Source organism: Venturia canescens, chromosome 4 (genome assembly GCF_019457755.1).
Source record: "Venturia canescens isolate UGA chromosome 4, ASM1945775v1, whole genome shotgun sequence".
Classification (NCBI taxonomy): domain Eukaryota; kingdom Metazoa; phylum Arthropoda; class Insecta; order Hymenoptera; family Ichneumonidae; genus Venturia; species Venturia canescens.
Window position 1 is genome coordinate 24,704,823 of NC_057424.1, and position 26,091 is coordinate 24,730,913.

Below are 26,091 nucleotides of genomic sequence, written 5' to 3' on the forward strand. Positions count from 1 at the left end.
AGGTGCAAATTAAAAATGGGAGCCGGAGGTAGTTTGGGAAACAATTTAAAGTGTGAGGAACCACCGCCGTTACCACCACCGTTTTATACCGGCAATCGACGAACCCCCGAGATATCGAGGATTTCTGCTAGTTCGTGTGATTCTCAGGACGATCGGAGAGCCAGCGGTGGAACGGGTACGATTACTTTGGCAAATGCTGATGGATTCCAGGTTCGTTCAAAATGTAGGCGGAAAAAAAGGCTTCTCATTTTAAAATTTGATTGAAATAATTAATGCAAGGGGGGAATACTAATGAAGACGATGGAAATTATTGACGCGGAATTTAGGCATTCATTTTAATTCATATATAGCGTATCATCGAATGCGATTATTGCGACGAGACTATAATTATTATTCTGTTGAATGATAATGCGAATAGCGTTCAAGATGCTCGGCTAATACGAAAAACGAAGAATGGTGCTGGCGGCATCATCGACGAGCCTCGGGAGAGAGCCTGTCTGGTTTACGTCCACAGCAAGAGACCTTGGTAAGCCGCGCAGAACCTCCGCGAGTTGTCGACGAACGTTAAAACCGTCGCTCACACCATACTAATTTTCAAAATCAAAATCAAAATCGCCCTCGCCTCCGCCTCGTTTCCGGGTATATCCTTATTTTTCCAATCGCGATTTCTTATCATTAGTCAAAAAGTGTTTGCTCAAAGCGCGTTTATTATATATATAGTATATCGCGATATTTAAAAGTATACGGTCGTGTGCGATGGCGAGCAGCACCACCGAATGACAAGTTTTTTCTTCCGATTGGTTGGCGCTTACCCAGAACTAAATAAATAAATATAAGTTTTTTCATTTCGCTCAACTATCTCGTTCTACGCGGACAATACTGTGAGTCAGAGCTACGAAAATTCATCTTCACAATTCATAAGTATATCCGAACCTGTGTTTTTAAGCATTTGCTTTTAATCACGTGCAATTCTCGGCGAGCCGGGAAAAGGAGGTAAAAAGAAAAAGAGCGCGAGAGAGCATTGAGAATGACCGAGGCGACGCGCGACCGTTTTGTCTTTCGAACCAGAGCGTTTTTCGGTGGGTTGCCCGCTACCGCGAGCTTTTCTCTCATTTCAGTACGCAGTTGTCGACGGTAACGCGAAGTTATAAGAACGCTTTTTCTCTCTCCTCTCTCTACGCCCGACTCTTTGTTCCAAATCTGTTCGCGGGAAAATTCTAAAAAGCAATCCTGCCTGATTTTTTACCTCTCAAACCGGTAACGAGTTACTTGATTTTTAATATGTAATAATGTGATATTGCTAAAACTCGGTTGATGTTTCAAACTGACAGATTCGATTTTCGTTGCGACTCCCTCGTATATCGTATATATATATAAGTTACATTTTTTTTTTCGTACGATTGTTGACCAATTTTTGATTTGGTCCATTTGACGCATAACCCGCTGGAGCAGGAACACGCGATCGAATGCATCGTAACGATGCAGGCAGCGCGCATATCCCTGAAAATTAATAAAGCATTTTATTCGTATAATTCGGGCATAGTAATTATATTTTTGGGAGGTGATCGCAACGGCGGATCTAAAAGTTTAAAAAAATGCAAGCGGTGTATGTATAATTGCAGTTAACGTATGCTGGAGAAATGACGGGCTGGCAATCGAGTTGGGAGAGCGGCGGGATGCCGTCGATGCATCAAGAAGCGATCGAATTGTCGCGTACGGTATCGCATCTCGCAACTGCAAATCAACAACTAGCTTCGGCCCACGCGACCCTTTTGGGCCAGTTGGAATCGCTCTATTTGGAATTGAATCGCGAGCGCGAATTGCGAAAAGAGCGCGATCGTGAGAGCACAACTGCGAGAATAACGAGTTCGTCGAGCGAATACGAAAATGAGAGAGAAAAAGTGTGCGAACGCGTAGGAAATTCGGAATTTGCCGCTCGGATTATCCGGGAGGCTAATTTCCGTTGTAAACATTTTCGATATCCACTTCTAAATGAAACACCGAATAAATCATTTTCAACGAGAGATATCGGCGTTCAAAGCGCGACGGATCTCGACGATAGATCAGCCGACGACCGCTTCGAGCAGGACGAGCCTCATTATCGTTTATCCAGCGGTTTAACGAACGATGAAAAATCCTCAAAATCAAACGTTAATAATGATTTGAGTCTCGAGTACAAAAAAGCTGTTGACAGAATTGAAATGCTGGAGAACGAACTTACGATATCCTGCGTCAATTCGATACGCGAAATTGAAGCCAATGAAATAAATACAAGATCAAAACGATCGCTGAACGAGACTCGGCCCGCCGGCTTTGATGAATCAGACTCCAAAAACACCGATCAGAAAAAAAAATACGAAGTCGTTGATACAAAATGTGGAAAGGATTTCGCTGAATTGTTGCAAGAGGTCGAGAAACAGAGGAGCGAAAAGCTTCATTATCGCTCGAAAAATGAAAAGCTCATGGCTGATCTTGAGAATCGAAATTTTTTGGTCGCATCATTGACAAGTAATTGCGAAGTAAGTCTTTTTTTTCTATCGATCGTTTATTTATTTATTTATTTTTTTTTTCATCAATGAGAAATCGCCATCGTCAATGAATTTCAATAACAGTTAATTCGATCATCTTCGGGTATACGAAAATGAGTACAATTTCAACAAATTCCATTAATTTATCGTCACAGTTTAAAAAATTTTTTTTATTATTATTATGCATATACCTGCGACATTCGACAATTGATGCTGAACGTCGCTATTTTCAAATGCGACATTGATCATAAATATAAATTTGGTTACTTTAGAATTCTAGATCGCAATCGGAGAAACTCGAATCCAATATGATTGGACTAAAAAAACGATTCGACGCTCTAATTATGGAGTACGAAAGTGGAATATTGGAAAAAACGAAAGTATCGAAAGAGTTGAAAATGTGCAAATTCGAGAGAGACACAGCGAATTTGAGAATAGCCGATCTTGAGAAAGAATTGGCCAAGTTGAGTGCGGAGAGAAGCCGGAAGATCGAGAATGAAGAGAGCTCGAGACTGAAAGAAACGTTGTCGGATGAAACAACGAGTCGGAAGGACGAAAATGCGAGAGCGTTGGAAGAAGCGCTCGTGGAAATTCAAAGACTGAAGGACCTTATCGAGAACAGTGAAGACAGCCAAGAGACGAGAAGAGGGGGGGGAGCAGCAACGGTCACGGAAAATGGTAAGGCGAATACCCTTTTTTTTACAACATTCCTGGAATATGTTTGAATAAAATTGGAGTGAAAAATAGAATCGAGTCCGGAGGAGGAGGAGGAGGAGGAGGAGGAGGAGACGATTTCGGATCCAGAAATGAGGGTGGCTCGTACAAGCAACATGGAAGAATTTAGAAAAGAATTGAGCTTGAAGAGAGAGGCAAGACAACGCGCGATAGCAGCAGTCTCTTCGGAAATGGATCGGTTGAGACGAGAACTCGATGCTGAGAAGGAAGCACATTCGGAGACATCGCGAGTTCTCGATCTTCTCAAATCGGGCCAATCGAGGAAAGTCGCGACTAAGCACGAAGCGATCGATGAAGATGTTCCAACTGGATCAAAGGAGGATTTGCGCGATACGAATGATTGGCGGAAGATAATGAAAGCAGATCCGAAACTCGACAACAACGAAGCAGATGCGAAGGCCCTCACCGACATTCTTAAGGTAAAATATAATAGTTTTACCTTAATTCTCCAATACGCGAACAATTTTAATCGCGATCCAGAAGATCCGGATGATTTAAAAATATGAATATTTCAGGTCTCGGACGAGCTTAAAACCAGCATAAGACTGCAGACTGAAAAAATTGATGATCTTCGTTATCATCTCGAGTGTGAAACGGAGGACCATCAAAATCGTATCGCCAGTCTGAAAGAAATAGCCAAAATGAGTCGCGAATCATCGGGATTGCGAGAACGCCAAACTAACAAATTGAAAAATCTTCTTGCTCAAATATTAACTCGTCTCGGTGATCCGAGATTTCGTGTTGACATAAACGATTACGTCAGAACCGAGCACGATCGTCAGATCGAAGACATTACAAGATTGAAAAGTCTTTACGACGATCGTTTAAGGATACTCGTTGATTTGAGAGAAACGGCTACCAAGGAATTGAAGGATGTTAAAGAGAAGCTCAAAATTTCTTGGAAAGAGAATCGCGGCCTCGAGGAAGACTTGAAAAAAGCCGAAGAAAAGGTATTTTGTATAGTCGGAAATAGAAATTGCATACGCGTGCCGTTGCTACACGCAGTAATAGGACATTGAATAAGTTAATGAGTACAATATAATCCTAATCGGATTACAAAAGGGCCCAGCCGCTCGTGAATTAAGCCATTTTCACAGTAAAACGTGCTACGCGTGTGCGAATATTTGGTAACATCGTAAATGACGAGACGAAAAAGTATATAGCTAATAAGCGAGAGGCGCGTTGGCTATTTCCGTTTGGTTACGGCCCTATATTATAGTTAAGTAAGATATCTCGATGGAACTGACACTGGTTTTCCGATAGATCGACTCCCAAGATACCGAAATTTCCAATCTCGAATCTCAACTCGGTCTGACCAAAGCCGACTGTCGCGATCTTCAAAATCAAATGTCCGTGATTAACGGGCTTTTCACTCAAATGCTGCTCGGTGCCTCCTCAGCGGACATGGATCTTGATCGATTGACCCGATTGTTACAGGTAAAAAATCGTAGGGATCATAATTCAATTAATATTTAATATCCAAATATATATATCATTGTTTACAATCTTGGGTGTACTTTCGAAAGCTGATATCCGAATTTGGAGCCCTTCGAAGGATTTTTAGCGTGGTTAAATATTCTCCAAGATCAAAGGGCAGATTTTGTAGACTACGTTTACAAAATCAAAACGTAGTCACAGAGATATGAAATGTCATATCTCATCATATTTTGAAAAGCGACGATATTTAAAATTCGATATCTCGTAAAATATGCAACATGCATTGAGAACCCTTTGAAACAAAGTTTTATTATATCAAAAGGAAAATGTGTGCAAAATTTCAGTTTGAAATTCGATTGTCAAATTTCGATAAATTATCAAAAAAAATTTTCTTCCCCCCCCCCCCCCCCCAAGTTCGCAATCCACTCCCGGCCATGATAAATATAAGACAATCTTTTTTTATACCCGGAGAACGGCCGGGTGTTTTAGCGAGAAACAATTAGCAAGTAAAATTGAATCGTTACTTCCATTTTTCATCGCGATGCAGGAGAATCACGATTTAATCAGTGATATGGCCCGCGAGGAAGGCACCGAAGCTGCGGCATTACCAAAACTTTTGTTAGACATTGTTGAGCAAGTGGAAGGACGCGGGGCTGGCAAGTCCGAGGAAGGAGATAACGAAAAGAAAGAGGAGGATCGTCAAGAGGAAAACATTGCTCATAATTTGCCAAAGGTTTTCACGTTTTTTCTTTAATTATCTATACTATGATAACGATCGTTCGAGTTATTTGTAATCCGAACGGCCGATCCACCCTCCCCCGCACAAACACATTTGACTTATGATGAATTTTTTATCCTTTCATTCGGTCTTTAATTTAATATATATTTTCAATGTCGCAGGTCTGGCGCGTCCTGTTGGAATTGCTGAGCTGCCATGCTGCCGAATCGACACCCGTAACTCCTGCATCTTTGTCCACGGATCCAAACAGTTGTTACAAATCGGTGGACACCCCATCAGGCCCGAGACTCGTAATATCGGTCAGTAAGACTTACATCCGTTTGAAGGAATTGATCTTGGAAAAGAAGCATTTGGAGAAAGAGATGAATCGAATGAAAACACTGAATACACATTTGGAGAGCAAACTCGGGGAGCAGGTAACATTTTTTCATTCAAATTCGATCAACTCGTTATTGCGCGTACCTGATAAATTAATAAGTTTATAAATAAGATGAATATTGATGGTATGAAAAATCAATAAAACGATCCTTGTGTAGGAAGAAAAATATTTTTTTAAATAGCAGAAACAGGAGGAGGAATAGTGGAGCGAGTGCATGGTAATGCGAGGCCAAAAAAGCCGGAAGAGTTCATATAAAAACCAAAAAAAGTTCAAATACATCGAATAATCTTTCAATAAGTTGTGGATGATCCGACGATGATATTAGAGCAATAATTTTCTTCGTTTTTGAAAAACATAGGCAAACGTTTTGCATTGTTGACGTTTTGCAGGAAAAAAGATTGTCGACCGTTTCGTCGGAGCTTAACAAAACTTGGAACATCGTTGGTCGTATGCAGGCCCAACATCAACAATTGCACACTCATGAGAAAATATTGCGATACGAGTTGCAACAGAAGAGGAAGATGTTGCAAGAATTGAAGCAGGAACTCGAATATTGTCGAGAAAAGTGGGAATCGGCCAGGCAAAAAAATACCAATACGGAAATGGAATGGAGAAGTTTGAGACGGGAATTCGCAGCAAGAAAATCTCTCGTTGCTCAAGATTCCTTCAACAATAGGTGCTCACCCGCAACCCCCCCTTTCGAGCATTTATAATTTTCGTGAAATTTTTTTCATCAAATTCCTCCCCAACGCAACGGAAGGAATACCCAAATCAGATTTCTGCAGTTCGTTATCACGGCTCAAAAAAAAAAAAAAAAAACAAAAAAAAAAGGTTCGGTTATTCCTTTGCGAATGTTGGAACGGAAGTGCAGGCTTTTTCGATAAATTCGCTTCAAAGATTTGAGATTAAAATTTGACAAATTCGTTTCAACAGTCGTTTCTCGTTGGATCGATTCGTAAATTTGATTGAAAAAAAATTGTGGATAAATGAAAACAATGAATGCTCGGGGGATCTCGAATGATCTTTTATAATCCGCACTCGGTGCGTGTGCGCGCCCGTATTAACGTGATTTGTTGAACTTCAGTGCCGAGAGCGGTTTCAGCGATGAAAGAGGAGATGATTCCGACGAGGATGAAGATGAGACTCTGGGTGAAAGGGTCAGAATCGGACCGCGTAGACGAGCAAGAAAGGTTCGTCGAATGACTTAACATCCTAACGCGAGAGTTATTTTTTATAAATAGAGCCACGCGACGGACGAAAAAAAAAGAAAAAAAGAGTCGGATCGTTAGAACTGAGATTGAGTTGCGATTGCAGGAGAATCCGCGTGCGCCGAGTCCGGACACAGAATCGGAACAACCGACGGACACGGAATTATCGGAAACAAAAACGACCCCGGAAACGAACGTATCGACGGAAGACGTATCGATTGCGAGTACCAGCGAAAATTATTCAACCGACAAATTGGGGAACGAAGAGTCAGCGGAAGTAGCGCGAAAAGACACCTCGGAGAATTTGGGGGACGAAGGAACGGCCGAGCCAATGATAAATAAATTAGATGAGGCACTGACAAACGTAATACAGAATCTGATAATCGTAGACCGAAGCAGCGACCATTCGTCTCGCGTATCAATGTCCTCGTCGGAGAACGAAGATGACGGCGGCGGGATCGTTTCATCGAGCCGACCGACGGTCCAATCGAAACAGTCAGAAAAACAATGTAATAGCAAATACAACGGCGACGATAAACACGAGGGAAGATCGGTATTAATTATAAATAACAATCAAGCTACGGACTCGAACGAATCATCGAAACTTTCGGCGGATATCGATACAACAACGAATGTGTCAAAGGATGAACCATCGATTTGCGCTTATTCCATCTTCTCGATCGGACCTTTTCCAACCTCCGCGTCGGGCCCTGCTGCTTCGGCCAAAAGTGTACAGTTCAGCGATCCTTTGATCGTTGGCCCGTCAACGGCTCAGTCAGCACTGGCACCACTTTTCGGAGAAAGGGCAGTCCTTTCGGAAATGAAGAATCCTGAAAAAGCTGACGAAGGATTCATTGATCGCAATATCGAGGAAGAAGTTTGTCATAATATGGGGAATCGCGTTGATGCTTGTTCGAAGAATTGTGAAGAGGCGATCGGTGCGAAACAAGAGGAATCATCTTTGAATCGAGTGCCGGTCGTTGGTGGTTGCCGAATCGATTCGTTGACGAACGAACGAGTTGAGACAATTTGCGATCCGACCATTACGATCTCATCGCTGGTCGATAATAATGAACAAACTAAAGAAAACGTTCGAGTCGAGAATTACTTGGCCAGCTGTTCGAGCAATCCCGAAGCAGGAACGAACGGAAAAATAACGGAAAATGAATTACCGGCAGTCGTTGTGGCCGACTGCCCATCGACTTGTAAAAATGAAATAATTACAACCGCCGAATCACCTTCCAAAGATCCTCCTAGAAGCCACGAACAGGTTCTCGCTGCCAGAGCCGCCCGCCTCAAACGACTCGAAGAACAGGCCGATTGGTTAATGAAAAAAATGAATGCCACCAATAGAAGGGGTTCCGCCCTGTGCAACAGGCTCGAAGAACTTCATGAAGTCTACGGGGAAGCTCCGGTTCCACCTCCGATGCCAGATGTGCTGCCTACTCTCAGAATACCTTTACAAATGAGACAAGCTCAACAGGTATTTCATTTCCATCCAAAATCAATGAAAATATAATTCTCGTCATGGTATATTCATTATTATGAGAGATGCTCTTTTTTATTGCAGGAACCAGAGGATGAAACTAGGATAAAGAGTAGCACGGACGAAAAACCCCCGCCGGATTCTCCTTGAGAATGAATTTTCATGTTATTTGTGAGAACCGAAAGGTCGGGCGATTGATGGAAAATATAAACGAATTTTGAACGAACTCATGAAACTTAATTTCAACGGGAAAGCAAGCTTCGAATGCGATCGCGAGGGCTCGATATATTATTCGTGCGTGGGATAGACGAACAGCTGCGCTTCGTTCATCGCCCAAAAGCACCTTTTTTGAGAACAAATGTATTTTACTTGCATGAAAAAGAGTGTTGGAAAAACGAAGAGCAGAAAGTTTGCGGCAAGAGTCGTTTGAGGTATTAACCGAACTACAGAATATTCAGATTCTAATGAAGAGTCTAAAAAATCTGCGTTTCACATTGATATATACGGTTACTGCTGGAACTATAAAAATAATTGTGTCGTTTGTATTCGCAAAGACACGTTTCTCTTTAATATCAGAGTGTTGTTTCATCGCGAATCGATAAAGGAGCTTTTCATTAATAATAAACATGTAAGTGCCAAAACCGACAGGCAAAAATTTATAACATCGTCGTAACGACGGTTAATAAAAATACATTTCCCTCCAAATGATTGTGTCGATAATATGGATTATATCATCATGACTTCACGACTATATATATATATATATATATCAATTTTGCATTTTAATAGCAGCATTCTAGTATTTAATGAGCCGGGCTCGAGGATCTCGAAAAATGTATCAAAGTAGGGGGTGGCGGGAGGAAAGTTTGTAAAAACAAAAAAGGGACAAATGGAAACGTGATAATGACGAGTAAGATAATCACCGTCGAGAACAGACTCGTCGCTGCAAACTTTTTGCAGTTCCTTTTATTTTATATCTTTACATATTTTATATAAATATGATCTAGTAATTCAAACTGTTCCGTTTCTCTTCGATAATAAACCGGCTGGCGTTTATTAAAATGGAATATATTCTCCAGCACTGTTCAGTGATAATTAGCATCAGAAAGACAATTTCAAGTGGAAATTTCATTATTTTGGAAAAAGTTCTCATTTATCACATATTTAAACTCACTTATAATCTCACTTTGCCAGTACACAGGAGACACAGGGGTTCGGTATATCAAGAGTTTATAGCACAGCTTATTCGAACATTATTATTGCGATTTGCATGGGTCGTCGCTACTCCCACTCGAGTCAGATTTCCTGTTCGAGATTTCGGTAAGGTGTCAAACATGTCAAACCGGGCCCGCCGACAGGGACCAGGGACCGTGCGTGAGCTATAGCTATAGAGAGCAGCACTACCGTCGATGAGCGCGCTCTCTCGTGTCTGAATGGGCAATTTTTCTGATGATATTTTTTGACTGTAAATTTTTCGGAAAAAAATAATGATTAAAGTAATCAAATACGATTTAATTTTTGTCCGATCAACAATGATCGCATTCAAAATCAAAATGACGTAAAAGGAAAGTTTAGTGGATGAATTGACAGTGTTTAATAACCTTTTGATCCATTTGGTCCGCTTCTCACTTTTCCATGGAGAATAATGGACTGTGCCCTCTGGGAAATAATAAAATTTTACTGATACTTCAACGTCTCGGCGTTGAAATTGTACATTAGAGTACTCTCGAATCTCGAATGCAACAATATTTTCTCGATCGAGAACATGATAAAAAATAATAATTTTATTTTGTTAAATAATGCGAAAAGTAATAAATCCCATATGCGTCTGCTGCTTTAAATCGGACCTAGGAAGTTTTGGAATTGGCCGCGGTAGTGACGCTGTAGACGCTGCGCACGGTCCCTATTTCCGGACAGTAAGCAGAGATGTCGCAACGGTCGTTTTGTCGGTAAAAAGATTTAGCAACTGAGTTCTGTATAGTTAGCGGAATAAAACAACAATTCTTATTTTTTATTGTTGCTACTGGCAGTTAGCAACTGGCAGGCGACAGGGAGATTCTCAACTTTTCTTCACAGTCGAATATTGGTCTCAAGTACACAGAACGCAATCTTCACCTTACCTTATAACACGAGGAAGTATGACTCTCTTCCCTTTAGTTGATGGAAGAGGCGCTTTCGAATCAGCAGCAGCTTCTCGCTCATCCACTCAAGGCGCTCAAGGGGCTATGTTCGAAAGGCCAGTGCACGGTCTTACATACAGGTCTTGAAACGAAGGTAGTGGGGGTGGCTCTCTTAACGTGTGCTCAATTATTTCACTTTGTGGCCGCCAGATCGGCGTTGTGATCGAGGGATGGATAATCAACGCATGCGCGATGCACAATAGCCCTAATAAAAAGAAATATTATTATTATTGTTGTTATAAGTATTGAATTTTTATGAATAAAAGTAGTTAATTAATATGATTTTAAAAGTAGTTAATATGAATATTATTATGATTTCATTATTATGAATGATACGTATATGGAGATTAGAGGCAAGAGTATTTACGGAGATTATAAATGAAATAAACGTATGTAGTTTGAAGAAATACGGCGTTATTTTTATTGGTTCACCAATTTGGACATTTTTTTTACTACAAATTTTGGTTGTAACTTTCTGTTCTCTTGAAGAACATTTTGCCTCATACGCAAAGGAATGTAATAAACAATCGCGTATATACGATAAAATCTCCACCGCGGGACCGCACATGGTTTAACCATTTTCGTTTTTTTTCACTTCAAACGTCTCACGATAAGCACTAAGAATTATAGAAATTCAATATAATATAAAAGTAGGGAATTTATTTGTCGTACTGGTATGACCATATAACGCACTCGCTGCTTTTAGTGATTTTAGGTTAGATAATTGTTTAAAAATAGGTTGTACGTTTTCATCCCTACCTACGTACATCCCTAGATTGCAGCGCCACGCCATGACCATATCAAACATTTAATACGCGGACAATAAGAGAACCACGCCGTCCTATAGAAAACTGGCTACGTTTCAAGACCTGTATGTAAGACCGTGGGTCAGTGCCACGGTCTGCCAGTGGTGCTAACCCACGAGCCCACCACGATTCACTTTTTTGAACGCGGCCCTTTGGTTATGGTTATGGATAGTTTTATGTGGAGAGGCGCATCTGAGACGGCGATGTAACGCTCCGAGCGGAAATTATTGTAACTATTTCGAATGATTTGATTTTGGGTGAGTTCGATTGATGAGGATGAATTGAAACTCAAGACAAAAATTTATTCTTCTCTCTAATTCTATTTAGCTCAACTCGAATCCCTCAACTCCCAGGACGGGTTGTTCCAACTTTTAAGTAGTTTATCTGGCCGGGTAAAAGCATTGACTTGTAGACCTTTAACTATGACGCTCGCACGACCCACGCCTCGCTTTCACGAGCTCGCTTCACAATAAAATGCATGATGACAATGACACACAATTTAACATAAGTGTGACGATGATGGATACGTTCTGTATCGTATTAGAATATTATAATTATTTATATAAGAAATCAAAGAAAGTCTTATTTCGATATACATTTTACTTTATGCAATGGTCAGCCAAGTCTGTCACGTGCCTCTTATTTTACTAATATTCGAATTAATTCGAACGATTAAATTATCAAACGGAATTCGCAACTTCGCGGTTCCTTGCGTAGAAATTAGCGCACTCTGGTGACGAATTATGCATTCATCACAGGGCTTGGCGACGATATGAGAAGAGAAGAGAGCGAGCGACTCTTGTGTGGTGTGGTGGATGGCGGTCGTGGCGGTGATGGGTGGTGGTGGTGGTGGTTCGTCCGATTCATACCAATATGTGGAAAAAAAAAACTAGACTCATAGTAAAATTTATTATTTGGATATATGTTGAATCCAAAGCATCCAAAGAGAAAAAAAAATTATCTAAACGCTAAAACACGCGCGTAGTGTGAGCGCGCACGTGTGGGTGTATGTTATTTCTGTGCATTTCATAGTAAATATTGACAGCACATACACACGACGTAGTCGGAACCATATGATTCACAACGACGATGATAATATATTTCTCTTCAGGACCAATTTTATATTTTGCTGGTTACCCTCCAAAAAATGTTTATGAACCAATTTATGACCGATTATACCTACGTATAGTTTTATCTTTCAACTGTATATATATTAAAAAATGTTTTGAATCAGAAATTCGGCGTCGCGTATGTGTTTCAAATATACATGCATTAGATTTTTATTGATTTCTACACAATTAAGCGATTTAAAAACGATTATTGCTTGGATAAAATAATACAAGAGCGAGCACTGGATTTTCGAGAGAAAATATAATGAATGTACTATTAAAGTATAATCACAAAGAATACTGTTTCACACTAATACTTATTTTAAAGAAAATCTAGAACCACGACGACGATACTTGCATACGCCGTTACTATATAAATAAAAAGAGTGAAAGAGAGCTTAGTCGCGCTGCATCTATTGATCGGTCCAAAGATACATAATTACATGAACGTGTTGGCTTCGCCGCCAGCAGAACTTGTATTTCGTTGAATCGTTGAACGCGAGTATTTTGCCACAGATAATGATTTCGATCGATAAAGCAATTTTAAGAAGATATATCGTTTCTAAAACATTGAGTAACATTTTATGATTATATATGGTAAGGAAAAATATAAAAGAGTTCATCGAGGAGAAAATATTGAGAAAATGGCATAAAATTTGGAACTGACGAAATACTAAAGTATTTTTATACGCGATAAGAAAAAAGAAATTGATTATTCAAAGTTGGCGCTCGAGTCCGTGGTTCGAGTGGGTTCGAACCCCGTAGAGCGTTGTTGTGATCTAACATGGCGGAGTGTAGTGTTGTGGCTGGTCGGTGGTCTACGTCAATTTTTAGCGTAAATATCGCGATCCACGTAACGGAGTAATAGAAAATTAAGAATGATGAGTTTGTCAGTGATAGTTATTGAGATGTAACACAGTGAATCAATAAAAGTAATATACCCGATACATACGACAAGGCGTGCCGCGTACACTCCGGACATTTGCGAAATCGCAAACGAGGAGTCACAATTTCCCGTGTACAGAAAGAAGAAAAAAGAAAGAAGAGAAATATATATGTATATACCAATACACACGCGCGCGCGCACACACACACGAACACACGAACACATACACACACACACATGTGTGTAAACGTTTTCTTGTGCTGTTTTGTGGATGCTAACACCGAACTCATTCTCGCTCTCTCTCTCTCTCTCTCTCTTTGCGATTCTCCCCTGTACCCTCATGCAGGAACACGCACACAAAACAGATATACGCAAAAAAAATAGCGGTAAGCGTGTAAAGAGATTTTTCTTTCTCGCTCGAGGATTTAGTGTGATCGAACTGGGAGGGGATCTTTTTCCCATTTTTGATACACGTACGGTACGTGCTTGCTTCACCAAAAAATCGTTCGAACGCGAAAGAATCTTTGCTTCTTCAGGGGAAAATACGCATTTTCCTTGCGTACCTTTGATACGTGTGTGCATGGATTACCGTAGATATACGTGCGTGCTCTGAAGCACGCACGTATCTTAGCACGTTTATTCAATGATTGGCGCGCGCGCGCGTGTAGTTTGTATGTGTGTGTGTCGAGAGAGAGTAATAACACGCGTGTGTGGTAAAGACCTAAAAAAAGGCAAAAAAACGGGGTTGGAATCTGTAAAGAACATTCTTCTCGCGTGGATTATTATGATTTTTCAGAATCATTACGCTTGAAATTCATTGAACGTGTATAGAGTAATAAAAAACGTGTATAGCGATAAGGCTTATGCAACGACGGCGAAAATATAAGTTTCGCCGTAAACAATACGCGAGGAGGTGGCAACCCCTGCTAGTTTTTCTTACGGCTTTTATGCACACCGAATGACGACTGTGACGAGTGGAAGGAACAAAAGGGGGGGCGGAGAGAGAAAGAGAGAGCGAACGAGGGACATCAATATATATATATATACATACACATACTTGTAGACATATTTCTATACATCTACATGCATATATATATATATATATATATATATATCTATCTATGTGTATATTCGTAAGAACGCACTACGCGTTAAATAATAATAATAATAGCATCAAAATAATGTGCGGTCGCGTAAGAAAGTGTGATAAATACCGTTATACATTGTTGGCTCAACGAAATAGTCTAATTTTTTTTACCTCCTCATTTTGCAGAATTTTGCCACGAGCGTCGTTCCAAGAGTGTTTTAACCACGTATTTATCACTGGCTGATGTGAAGTTAACCCGAACGAGCAAGAAATAAGAGCAATATTTAGAAGACGTACAGTGAGTTGACTTTTCCGCGAATTAAAGTTTTAAGGGAAAAGAGCAACGGAATAGAAGAAAAAGACAAAAGTGAGAAACTTTCGTTGATTGTGCTTGTAATTGTTGGAGTACTTGGAAATCAATGATAATTGTGAATCGTATCGGCTTTCCTTTTCTGTGTTTGTGTATCGCTAAAAATACAATAACAATTTGCAACGACAATGCTCGAGAAAGAATTGAGGAAGCGACGGAGAAACGAGTGACGAAAAAAAACCTCATCAAGAAGTCGATAGCCTCCGGTGCACAAACCTTCTTTTAATCATGCTACATCTTCATTGTCTGAGTTGTAATCTGTCTCAATCGCAACTCTGATACACATTGAGAGCCCTTCAAAGATTTTCCTTCGTTCGGGTTCGGGCCAACGCTTTGCCCCTGCCAATTTCTATCTTTGATCATACTTTTTTGTAATTTTCCTTTGCCATTGGTTTGGTTTTTTTTTGTTTTTGTATTTTTTCTCTCTGATTGTGTTCCTGAATTACCGGCTAAGAGCCGATTGGTGTCTGAAATGAAATTATGATACGAGAAGGTTGAGTTGAAAATTCATTTGGAAGATAGAAGTTTGAAGCCAACGGCGAGGTATGCTAATTTAGTCATCGAGCAGCTACGGGACGAATTTTAAGAAAAAGGGAAAGCAGCGAAACATAATTTGAACAAACCGAGACGAGATGACAGACACCAGAAGAAGAGTCAAGCTTTATGCTTTAAACGCAGACAGACAGTGGGACGATCGTGGCACTGGACATGTTTCCTCATCATATGTCGATCGACTCAAAGGCATTTCCTTACTCGTCCGAGCCGAGAGCGACGGTTCGCTCTTGCTGGAAAGTAAAATACAGCCGGACACGGCGTATCAAAAACAACAGGTATACAAGAATTTATTTTCATCCATAGATTTTGAGAAATTTTTCAACAAAGTTTTCGAGTGGAATAATATTCGTTCGATCGTTCGGGTTTACAAATTGAAAGTATATCGGATTTTGAAAATAGCGGGTAGCAAGATGAAACAATTTGAGGAATTTTTGTAACGTTTTGTAATTATTTTCAATCACAGGACACCTTGATAGTATGGTCAGAAGGGGACAACTTTGATCTTGCGTTGAGTTTTCAAGAGAAAGCTGGCTGCGACGAAATATGGGAGAAAATTTGTCAAGTACAGGGTAAAGATCCATCGGTGGAAATAACTCAGGATATAGTGGAGGAGTCGGAAGATGAGAGATTCGATGATATGTCAGATTCGGCGCCGCCGATCGAATTGCCCCCTTGCGAGTTGGGTCGTTTGGACGACATAAACGAATTGATCGGTAATTGTTTGTCATCGCCGATGAGAAAAGAAAAATTGGCAATGGCACTCGAGACAGAAGGCTACATTCGGAAATTATTAAATCTCTTTCACACGTGCGAGGATCTTGAGAATACGGAGGGATTGCATCATCTCTACGACATATTCAAAAATATTTTCCTACTAAACAAAAATGCCCTTTTTGAGGTAATGTTCAGCGACGACACGATATTCGACGTGGTAGGATGCCTTGAATACGAACCATCCTTACCGCAGCCAAAAAGACATCGGGAATATCTACGTCAATTAGCGAGATTCAAACAGGCAATACCAATAACAAACGCTGAATTATTAGCGAAAATACATCAGACTTATCGTGTACAGTACATACAGGACGTTGTTCTACCGACGCCGAGCGTATTCGAGGATAACATGCTTAGTACACTGAGCAGCTTCATATTTTTCAACAAAGTCGAGATAGTGACCCTGATACAGGACGATGAGAGATTTCTTACGGAGTTGTTCCGTCAATTGACCGACGAGTCGACCTCGATCGGTAAGAGACGGGAATTGGTACTGTTCCTCAAAGAGTTTTGTAATTTTTCACAAAATCTGCAACCACAGGGAAAAGAAGCCTTTTATCGTACACTAACCGCACTCGGGATATTACCCGCTCTTGAAATAACACTGGCGATCAACGATGCACAAACAAAAACCGCAAGTATAGACATACTCACGTATATCGTCGAGTATTCACCGAGCGTCGTAAGAGATTACACCTTACAGCAGATCAATAATACGGAACAGGAACAAATGTTGATAAACGTCGTTGTTGCACAACTGGTCGGCGATACAGATCCGGAATTAGGCGGTGCCGTACAGTTGGCCGGTGTACTCAGACTCCTCCTCGATCCGGAAAATATGCTCGCATCCGTCAATAAATCTGAGAAAACTGATTTTCTCAATTATTTTTACAAAAACAGCATTGTTACCCTTATCGAGCCTCTGCTCGCCAACACGGTCGGTGACAAACCTTCTCGCGAAGATTACAGGACCGTACAATTGCTTGGGCTCATACTCGAACTTTTGTCATTCTGCGTCGAGCATCACATGTACCAAATTAAAAATTGCATTTTGAATAAGGATCTACTTAGGAGAATACTTATACTCATGAAATCGACACACACCTTTCTCGTACTGTGCGCACTCAGGTTTATGCGTAAAATCATTGCGCTCAAGGACGAATTTTACAACCGATACATTATCAAGGGCAATCTTTTCGCACCCGTTTTCGACGCTTTTGTACGTAATAACGGCCGATACAATCTTCTCGATTCGGCCATCCTTGAAATGTTTGAATTTATCAAATTGGTAAGATTCTCTACTCTTATGTCCTTACCCCGTCTCGTTTTATGTGCGCAATATTCTATCCGAATTGATTTGCATCTTTCACAGGAGGATATCAAATCTTTGTGTTCGCACGTCGTGGAAAATTTCTCTAAAGAATTGGAGGCCATTGATTATGTTCAAACGTTTAAGGCGCTCAAATTGAGGTACGAACAGCATCAAGATAAACTTAAGGACCGCGATAGAGCGACTCTGAGCTTGGAGAGGTATGTTTGCACGGAGATCAACATACGTTTATCAGTCTCGTAAATTCCATTCATCCAAGCATTCATCTATTTTCACACAACGAAAGACACTTTTTTCTCAAATTTTCGTTTTAACTTTTTTTGTTTTTCATTTTGTTTTTTCCCAAATCTTCTGGAAAACTGAAAAACAAGTGTCGATCCTTCCTCGTAAATTTGCTTGATTGCCGAAATTACTCCATATAATATTTCGCGATCACCGATGATTATTGTTTGTGTTGTTGTATGATTTATTCGACAGTGTACCCTCGATATTGAGAAACAGTCGGTATCGACGAGATCAAAGGCAACTCGACGAGGACGAAGAGATGTGGTTCAACGACGAGGAAGATTTCGACGAAGGCGAGGCGGTTGTGCCGGCTGCCGCGGCTGATCTCGTGCCCCCTGCCTCGGCTAAGAAACAACCACCTGCACCAAATCCAGCTCCAAATCCAATGCCTACAGATACGAAGGGCCAACAACAGACCGTTTTGAATAACAATACTACTGCCAATAATAATTCATCGGTCCAACAGTTGCAAATAAACAACAGTGCGCCGACGGTTAATGAAACGTCAGTATCCCCAACGGGGATCATAGCCGGTTCAACGGACGGCGCTCCTCTCGAAAAAGCAGCGGTAACTTTCTTCAAAAAGGTATCACCGTCCCAACTGATGAACAATTTTGCTCTGCACTGCTCTGTACATCTTTCACAGAAAAAAGACGCGAAGAAATTTCTAAAAACGTCAAATTTTTAGGTTTTTATTCGTAAACAATGATCCAAGCTACGAAATAATCTTGATTCCGAAATAATATGTTGAATCTATTAATGCAGGAAAAAGTTCGTCAGAGAGAGAGAGAGAGAGAGAGAGAGAGAGAGAGAGAGAGAGGAGAGAATTAATTTGAGTTTATTGGGTTTGATATTTACAGAGTTTGGTTGATTACGAGGGTGACTCGGACGAGGAGGAGGACGACTCGGAGCTGAGTCCTTCACCGAAGAGACAACGGCTGTCATAGTAGACGAATCACAGGACAGCAGCACGTGTGCTGCGTTTATCGATCGCCGTTACAGTTACACCCCCGATGAGACCACCCCGAGTCGATCAAACATTGTTTTGATCCCGTTGTTATAAACGGGAATGATGAGAAAAAACAGGAGACTAAATAAATAAATAAAACAAACATACGAACGGAAGCGCGCCAATCGGAACACTCGATGCAAAATGAAGTAACGACGTAGAATCATTTGGAAAAAAAAATCCCGGAAGAAAAACTGTTTGGTCAATTTGCGATTGGTTGGATTTTTAATTGGGGACCGCTTTTTGATTGAAGAGAGATAAAAATGAAATGGACAAGAGCAAGAAAATTGAATAGCCGTAGTGTGTAGTGAATGTTTGCACGCGTGTCTGTGCTAAACGGTGTACAGTAAGAGAAGAAAACGAACAGAACAAACGACGGAGGTTAGAAGGTGGAACGTGGTACGGACAAGTCTGGAGAATGAGGAGAAAATTGTGGAAACAAACGAGAACGATCACGATGGCGGTAGATGATGATGATGATGATGATGATGACGATGATGGCGTTTGTAAAACGGAAAAGATAAAAAACACAAGGAACTTTGAATTTTCTTAATAAGGTAAATAAGGAATTTACACGCTATTGTACAAGTACGTTGTGTAAAGAGATAGTAAATTTGAAGAAAAACCGTAGTTTATTCGAATGGTTTGGAAGGCCCCGCGCAACGCCGAATGAAACGTAAACAAAAAAGCCCCTCTCACGAAACGAGATAAACCCAAGCAAATTTTTAATGAAAATTAAATACGAAAGAAATAAAGCTAATCGTAAAAAAAAAACAAGATAAGTATATAAATAATGAATAAAAATATGGGGAATGGGGACGGTAGGAGAGCATGAAAAAACGTGCGCGGGCTTTAGTCTCGGACAAAATAATTGCAGCTCGGAATCGATGCGTCATGCGCGATTGCATAAATTTTTTGTTTCTTTTATTTTTTATTATTCTCCGCCTCGAAAAATATATTCACGATAACCCACCAAAACATCGCGTCCTTCCACAGCGCGAGAATAAAATATTCATATCGTTAAATAGTGTATACCATAATTTTTTTGCTCTTCATTTCTTTTTAGATATACTTATATAAACGGCAAATGTAACGAGAAAAACAAAAACAAAAAAAAAGAATTCACGGGCTAGTCGAGACATTATCGAGAAATCGGTACGATCGTTACCCTTTCGGAAGCATGTTCGATGTATTGAGAAAGGTTTATATATCTGCTTCATGAAGTTGCAGACGTACAGGGCTGTGTCAAGATCACGGCACTTTCCAACCGATCTCCCGTTGATCTTGACCACGGTATAATTTTCATTATTCCGTTTGCCTTTTCTTTTTTTTTTATTGACACCGCGACATCTTTTGATCGCTCCTTCTCGTTGTTCCCATGGCATCTCAGAACCTGCAAGACTATAAGAGAATTCCAAGAACCCACACAAAAGTAAGGATGAACCTTCGAATACGTTATAAAATCAAATATATATATATATATACACACATCATATACATTTCTATGTATAAAAAAATAACATTGACAAGCATCGCGATTTTCGAATGTCTTCTTCATTTAAAATAGACTGGAGGAAGAATTTTTTTTCTTGGAGTCGAACGTAGCGATCGTTCGTAGCGGTCCAATTGCAGATTCAGAATGTTGTAATAATCAGTGTACACATTTTTCATATTTGTACATCGACTCGTGTAACGTCCACTGGGTTTTCGCGCCAAATAAAAGATATTATAAAGAAACGAGTTGAAGAACCATCACTGACCGACATATGCGCGTTCTAATTCTGCCTTACGAGGATCCCTGCGTTCTTCTCCGGAAATTACGCGTCCAAGAATTATCATATGAAATTCCTGCAAACTTTTCGTTCGCTCTTTGCAACGATTTCTTTCCTTTTTTCATTCAATTTTTCTTTTCTTTCTTTTTTTTTTTTTTTTTTTTTGCAACGAATAATCAATCATCCGGTACAGAGATATTGAATGGGAAAAGATCGTTGATAGACAAGAAACCAAGAAAATAATCGTAAGATAAAAATGTACAGATTTGTAATGGCATTTCTACTCTTAAGAATATCCGAAAATTCACGGTCTTTTCGATCATCGGAATGCAACAGATATTTGTTTTCTTCGCGCTTGCTGTAACCGTGACGGAAATAGGCAGGAGCAGCAGAACCGAACAACAAAATTATTGAACTTTCGAACGTCAATAATGAATTTGTGCACATATAAATGTAATAAAATAAAAAAAAAGGATCGATAACGCGTACGCAACAAGAAAAAAAAATAATCGGCATACAATACGGAAAAAAAAGTCCCGCGGAGCTCGAGTTGCGATCATAGACATTGTAACAAAGATTATCCATTAAATTAGCTCATTAGTTGTCACGTTGAAGCATAACGCTCATCCTGCTTCCAACATCAAGGCCCGGCTCATGTATTTTACAACAATCTTTACGAGTCGTCTAGGAATGGGAGAGAACAAAAAAAAAATAATCCTACAAACACACACGCGCGAGCGTCAAAAACCTCACCGACAAACGCTCTAACGACACTAACGTACAACAACAACAAAAACAAACGGTATGAATTTTGTCCTAGTGATAAATTGAGAGGGGGGGGGGGGGGGGGGGAGGAGGAAAACAAGTGCGCGTGCCGAGAGAAGTGAATTTTATGAAGAAAAAAACGAATAATAGTAGTAATGATATTAATATTATTAATAATAATAATAATAACAATAACAATAAAATAATAATAATAATCGTACAAAGTGTTTCGGGCGTTATTGCGAATGATCGTACCCGTTTGAAAAAAAAAAAACAAACCAAATTGAAACTCAACCATATTTCGCATACAACCAATTAAACACAAATTGTTGGTAAATTTACCGTTCTCATTTTGAATTCGACGACGCGTTTTTTCGCGAAGGCAACTTTTATCAAGTTACTATACGCATCGAGTATTACGCGTTAAAGCGTTTCAACCTATTTTTTTTTCGTCACCCGCCTTATCGGTACCGAAGCGATCACTCGAAATTTAACAGCCGTTACATCGATATTAATATTTAAATGAATGGAGGAAATAATGAATGCGATGTAAAATATCAAATAAAATTGGTATTGCGAGCGTTCAATTAATACATATATACATTTTATGTATATATGAATCGCCGTAAGGCTTACATTTTTTCCCCGAACAAATTCAAACACAAATTTTTATATAAACAAGAAAAGGTGAATATTGGTGAGCTCTGTAAGGAAAAGAGTGCGCAAAAAGTAAGCAAAATTGAAAGAGCATCGAGTATTTATAAGCGAATCGTAATAATTTTCTATTTCTTTTCCTCTCGTTCGTTACTAAAATCGTGTCTCGTTCGGTATTTATTTTCGAATTGAACAATGACAGCCAGTGTGATTAGCTATTTAGTTTTATTTGGAAAAAAATAAAAATGGAAACAAAAAAAACATGCTCGCGCAACGAGTATCATCGTTATGAATTGTCGATAATTTTTCTTTTTTATTCTTTGCTGTAAATCTTCATGCTCTTGGATAATGGTTTTTTTTTTCGGCAATAAAGAGGTATATATATATATACACAGAGTGATATGAATGAGTGTTATACGAATACAAGTGTGGTGTAGAAGTGCGAAGAATATTTAATTAAATAAAATTCAAATTTAGATGAATTGGATCATTGTCTACACGAGAAAATGAAAGAGAAATGGAGCGAAGATGCGGTAACCTTTAATCGCGATGTTACTTAAGGTTAAAGGATGTTAATTGAACAGGAAACACAGCGGTTGCGCTTTCGCGGTTACATCTCGGACCGAAAAATATCACGAATTCAATGAAGAATTATCGATTAAGATTATTTTCTCTAATGCATAGGGGAAAAAAAAGAAAGACAAAGCAATGATGGATGGAGGTGGTTCGAAAAAGTCGAAAAATTTGAAAACTGTCGTGTCTGCTGAGAACTGAGAATACAAGAAGCAGGTCTTTTTATTATTTTTTAACCGCGACGTTGAACCTTTGATGATACTGGTAAATCGATTGACAAATAATCTGCATTATACGGCATACGACATCAATTTTATTTATTCTTAAATTAAATGTTTTGTTATTAGGATAGAACCGAGACGGAATGATTCCTAAATTCCTTACAGGTGTTAATTCTAGAGAATATCTGTGAACTTGGACGAGATTGACAAGAACATTTTGCGGCGTCGAGGGAAAAAAGTATTTTCTTTACCGCTGGCATTTCACGGACCAACGACTTCGGCTTTTAAACGCGCAGCCAGAGCTCTCCGTACTTGAATAATCGATGGTTCCGGTATTTGGGATGCTTCGTAATTCTGGGTACCGCGAATACTCGCTTCGGCCGCTATTTTTGCGGAACCAGGCCTTGCTTTCGTCATCTCGAGTCTTTGACTGCGCGCTTCTTTTTTCATCGCTACAAGCTTGTCACGACGCGCTTTCAGATATTCTTCTCGTTTCTTCATGTCTTCCGGGCTCTCGTCCTACAACAAACAAATTCATCGACACATTCAACAGGATGTGCTATATGCGATACGCGCGAGACAGATTATTTCGGAAAATAATAATCAATTACCATCGACTTAACCGGAGAACCTTCCGAAATTACAACATTTTTCACACGTCGTTTTTTACTAGGAGCCACGATTGTAGGTTCGAGGGGCGTTAATTCATTGAATTCACGATTTTCCTCAGTTTTTGATTTCGACGATTCAGCAATTTCCGTGTTCTCCGTGCTCTCCTCTATCATCATATTCGGTTGTTTTGCTTCCGGTGAGAACGTCCTCGGATATGAACTCGTCGAAGCCTTCAGAGCTTGTTCCAATAAAACTTTTTCGCTGTGATATTTCGAGGCCAGTCTTTCGTGCTCTTCTTCAAACGCTAGAGCATCATTTTCTCCGGGCTCCTTTTCTTCCCGTTCCTCCATTATTTGTTTCCTAATGTTTGTAGCCAAAACATAATTGCATGGTTTAATCAATTTAAAAAAAATTACTCTTTGAGTGAACTCCTGAACGCTCTCCGATTTTGCTCATTATTCATGAATGAGCAAATCACTCATTAATCCGTCCGCGACATCGAGAAGCTGCTTCGTCATTTTTTTACTTCGTAATTTTTGAAATTTTCAAGAAAATAACAATTTTTTTTTTTTAAGGGGACTATTGGGTTTACTCCTCAAAAATTTGTGAATTTTTTTTCCTTCCTCTACCATCGTTTCAATCCAATGCACCTTGACTATACTTCTCTTGAGAATAAGCAAAAGCTTCTCAGAACAAGAAGCTTTTTTCCAAATTTCTCTCTCTCTCTCTCTCTTTTGTTTTCGAAATGTTTCTTTTTGTTTTCTAAAAATTTTGAAAAAAATTTCATTTTTTTTCTTTTTTGGAAAAAATGTAAAAAAATGCTCGAACGAAAAAATAAAATGCCCGCCCTGCGATTGAAAAATCTTACTGGAGAATCTCTTCCATGACCAATTCGTCGTCGGGAAGAGCGTCCCCGTCGCACATAAGCGATGCCGGAGTCAACCCATATTTTTGCTCAATCATATTCAGCGCTTGTAACTGAAGCTCCAGATTTTTTTGTATCATCATTCGTTTGAATATGTCATACTCATTCGCCGCCCAAATTTGTTCAAATAGGCACTGAAAATCATGTTTTTTTTTTTTTTTTTTATATCGAATATATTTCGTTGAATAGCTGAAAACTTGAAAAGTGCTTGGAATTATTTGCGATATGCTGGTATCTTACTTGCTGAAACTGGATCGGTAATTTCGTGTTTTTATTTACGGTGCAAGCGTGCTCAAATTGCTCAGGCGTAATGCCTATGTCTTCCATATAACAACCGAGCAAAAGGTCCACCAAATTCTTATACTCTTGGTAGACCTCGCGGTACTCTTTGCTGTCTTCGGTGTCTGCTTCAAAAACTGTACGACAAAAATTTACTCACCAAATTATTTATATAAAGTTGACGGTGAAAAGTCGTTATTTCGGGGAAACGTGGTCAATAGAAAAAAAAAAAAATTACAGTCACTTACTGAGTGATTTTTCTTCAATGAAGGTAAGCAGAGGTGCGGACCAAATAGGCCCTTGCAAGAATCCTACGAGCGAATCGAATACCCACGCGCTATCCTCACGATTCGTCATTTTTTTTTTTAATTTATTAATCTGAATCACATTAATCAAACGTCAATATTGAAAAAAAAAGCTTTACGAATTTCTCAACTTTTCGAAAAAGTGGATTATATGGAACGTCCCCGTGTTACAAGCTCAAAAGTTCAGAAATACTGTGGATCAGAATCTGCTGGATATATAGTTACCATAGCGATACCTGAATCAAAACATACTAATCGCGAGCTTGCTACGATATATACACCTAATATACATACACCTTCCACACTCATCAGTTTTATAGATTTTTTTACAATTGTGTATAAAATAAAATCCCTTATTGTGATCATTTTATCTCTCCGTTTATTTGTCTACGTTTATATATGTTGTTATTTGGTTGTGCAAATATAATTTATTTATATTGTAATTAATAAATTCTTTTTTTATTCCTCACAGATACAGATTTTTATTCGAATGTATGAATGAATAAAACGTCTCATGAACTCAATATCGAATTATCTGCAATTATGAAAAAGAATTATTCCATCCTTTTAATTTTCAATTCATCACCTGAAACGGGGAGTATTTAAATAATAATGATATAGGGATGGTGTGCAAGTAGACTACCGCGCCGCTGCTACCCCCAAAAGCTTACAATTTATGACATTAGAGGCGCCACGAGTACTTTCGACCTGCCCTCTATCGACTCTGCACCATCCCTATACTGCCTATACTGCGACACAATTACTATATGAGAGTTTGAACCGTAGTCCGTTGTGGCGAGGGCACGGTCTTACATACAGGTCTTGAAACGAAGGTAGTGGGGGTGGCTCTCTTAACGTGTGCTCAATTATTTCACTTTGTGGCCGCCAGATCGGCGTTGTGATCGAGGGATGGATAATCAACGCATGCGCGATGCACAATAGCCCTAATAAAAAGAAATATTATTATTATTGTTGTTATAAGTATTGAATTTTTATGAATAAAAGTAGTTAATTAATATGATTTTAAAAGTAGTTAATATGAATATTATTATGATTTCATTATTATGAATGATACGTATATG

The 26,091-nt window shown here is 39.4% G+C and overlaps 3 protein-coding genes and 1 long non-coding RNA gene across 9 annotated transcripts; 3 read left to right on the plus strand and 1 right to left on the minus strand.

The window, feature by feature from the left end:
• LOC122409334 (uncharacterized protein PFB0765w) lies at window positions 1-9,217 on the plus strand. Of its 3 annotated transcripts, none has more exons than XM_043416814.1 (13): window positions 1-210; window positions 419-526; window positions 1,623-2,519; window positions 2,801-3,206; window positions 3,276-3,682; window positions 3,779-4,213; window positions 4,527-4,700; window positions 5,248-5,433; window positions 5,601-5,855; window positions 6,208-6,494; window positions 6,903-7,008; window positions 7,133-8,509; window positions 8,597-9,217. In XM_043416814.1, the coding sequence occupies exons 1-13, from the start codon at window positions 16-18 to the stop codon at window positions 8,660-8,662; spliced, it is 4,899 nt and encodes a 1,632-aa protein (XP_043272749.1). In that variant the 5' UTR covers window positions 1-15; the 3' UTR covers window positions 8,663-9,217. The 3 variants fall into 3 exon arrangements, with proteins under 3 accessions (XP_043272749.1, XP_043272751.1, XP_043272752.1); XM_043416816.1 differs by having other exon boundaries at window positions 98-223; XM_043416817.1 differs by lacking the exons at window positions 1-210; window positions 419-526 and adding an exon at window positions 1,101-1,257.
• On the minus strand, window positions 5,421-25,857 carry LOC122409341 (cilia- and flagella-associated protein 36). Of its 3 annotated transcripts, XR_006260659.1 has the most exons (8): window positions 24,953-25,857; window positions 24,666-24,841; window positions 24,369-24,559; window positions 23,500-23,860; window positions 23,162-23,407; window positions 10,633-10,663; window positions 10,114-10,171; window positions 9,450-9,975 (listed from the first exon to the last, which is right to left on the minus strand). XR_006260659.1 is itself a non-coding variant. In XM_043416829.1 (7 exons), the coding sequence occupies exons 1-6, from the start codon at window positions 25,059-25,061 to the stop codon at window positions 10,634-10,636; spliced, it is 1,113 nt and encodes a 370-aa protein (XP_043272764.1). In that variant the 5' UTR covers window positions 25,062-25,857; the 3' UTR covers window positions 5,421-5,773; window position 10,633. The 3 variants fall into 3 exon arrangements, 2 of the variants coding, with proteins under 2 accessions (XP_043272764.1, XP_043272765.1); XM_043416829.1 differs by lacking the exons at window positions 9,450-9,975; window positions 10,114-10,171 and adding an exon at window positions 5,421-5,773; XM_043416830.1 differs by lacking the exons at window positions 9,450-9,975; window positions 10,114-10,171; window positions 10,633-10,663 and having other exon boundaries at window positions 22,961-23,407.
• On the plus strand, window positions 10,389-26,028 carry LOC122409346 (uncharacterized). The gene is made up of 2 exons (XR_006260661.1): window positions 10,389-10,772; window positions 25,829-26,028. It is a non-coding gene; the product is annotated as an uncharacterized lncRNA (long non-coding RNA).
• On the plus strand, window positions 13,387-22,576 carry flfl (serine/threonine-protein phosphatase 4 regulatory subunit 3 flfl). 2 transcript variants are annotated; one of them, XM_043416818.1, is made up of 6 exons: window positions 13,387-13,442; window positions 14,767-15,780; window positions 15,969-17,567; window positions 17,652-17,809; window positions 18,087-18,480; window positions 18,755-22,576. In XM_043416818.1, exons 2-6 carry the CDS (start codon window positions 15,583-15,585, stop codon window positions 18,839-18,841), a joined length of 2,436 nt encoding a protein of 811 aa, XP_043272753.1. In that variant the 5' UTR covers window positions 13,387-13,442; window positions 14,767-15,582; the 3' UTR covers window positions 18,842-22,576. The 2 variants fall into 2 exon arrangements, with proteins under 2 accessions (XP_043272753.1, XP_043272754.1); XM_043416819.1 differs by having other exon boundaries at window positions 13,419-13,664; window positions 18,087-18,462.
• Window positions 26,029-26,091: the final 63 nt, after the last annotated feature.

Coding starts and splice junctions, on each gene's coding strand:
- LOC122409334 (XM_043416814.1), top strand. CDS start 16: ATGGGAGCCGGAGGTAGTTTGGGAAACAATTTAAAGTGTGAGGAACCA. Junction 4,214..4,526: donor TGAAAAAAGCCGAAGAAAAG/GTATTTTGTATA, acceptor GTTTTCCGATAG/ATCGACTCCCAAGATACCGA. Junction 5,856..6,207: donor AGAGCAAACTCGGGGAGCAG/GTAACATTTTTT, acceptor GACGTTTTGCAG/GAAAAAAGATTGTCGACCGT.
- LOC122409341 (XM_043416829.1), bottom strand. CDS start 25,061: ATGACGAATCGTGAGGATAGCGCGTGGGTATTCGATTCGCTCGTAGGA. Junction 24,560..24,665: donor TACCGATCCAGTTTCAGCAA/GTAAGATACCAG, acceptor CATGATTTTCAG/TGCCTATTTGAACAAATTTG. Junction 23,408..23,499: donor GTTCTCCGGTTAAGTCGATG/GTAATTGATTAT, acceptor TGTTTGTTGTAG/GACGAGAGCCCGGAAGACAT.
- flfl (XM_043416818.1), top strand. CDS start 15,583: ATGACAGACACCAGAAGAAGAGTCAAGCTTTATGCTTTAAACGCAGAC. Junction 17,568..17,651: donor TGTTTGAATTTATCAAATTG/GTAAGATTCTCT, acceptor CATCTTTCACAG/GAGGATATCAAATCTTTGTG. Junction 18,481..18,754: donor CGGTAACTTTCTTCAAAAAG/GTATCACCGTCC, acceptor TGATATTTACAG/AGTTTGGTTGATTACGAGGG.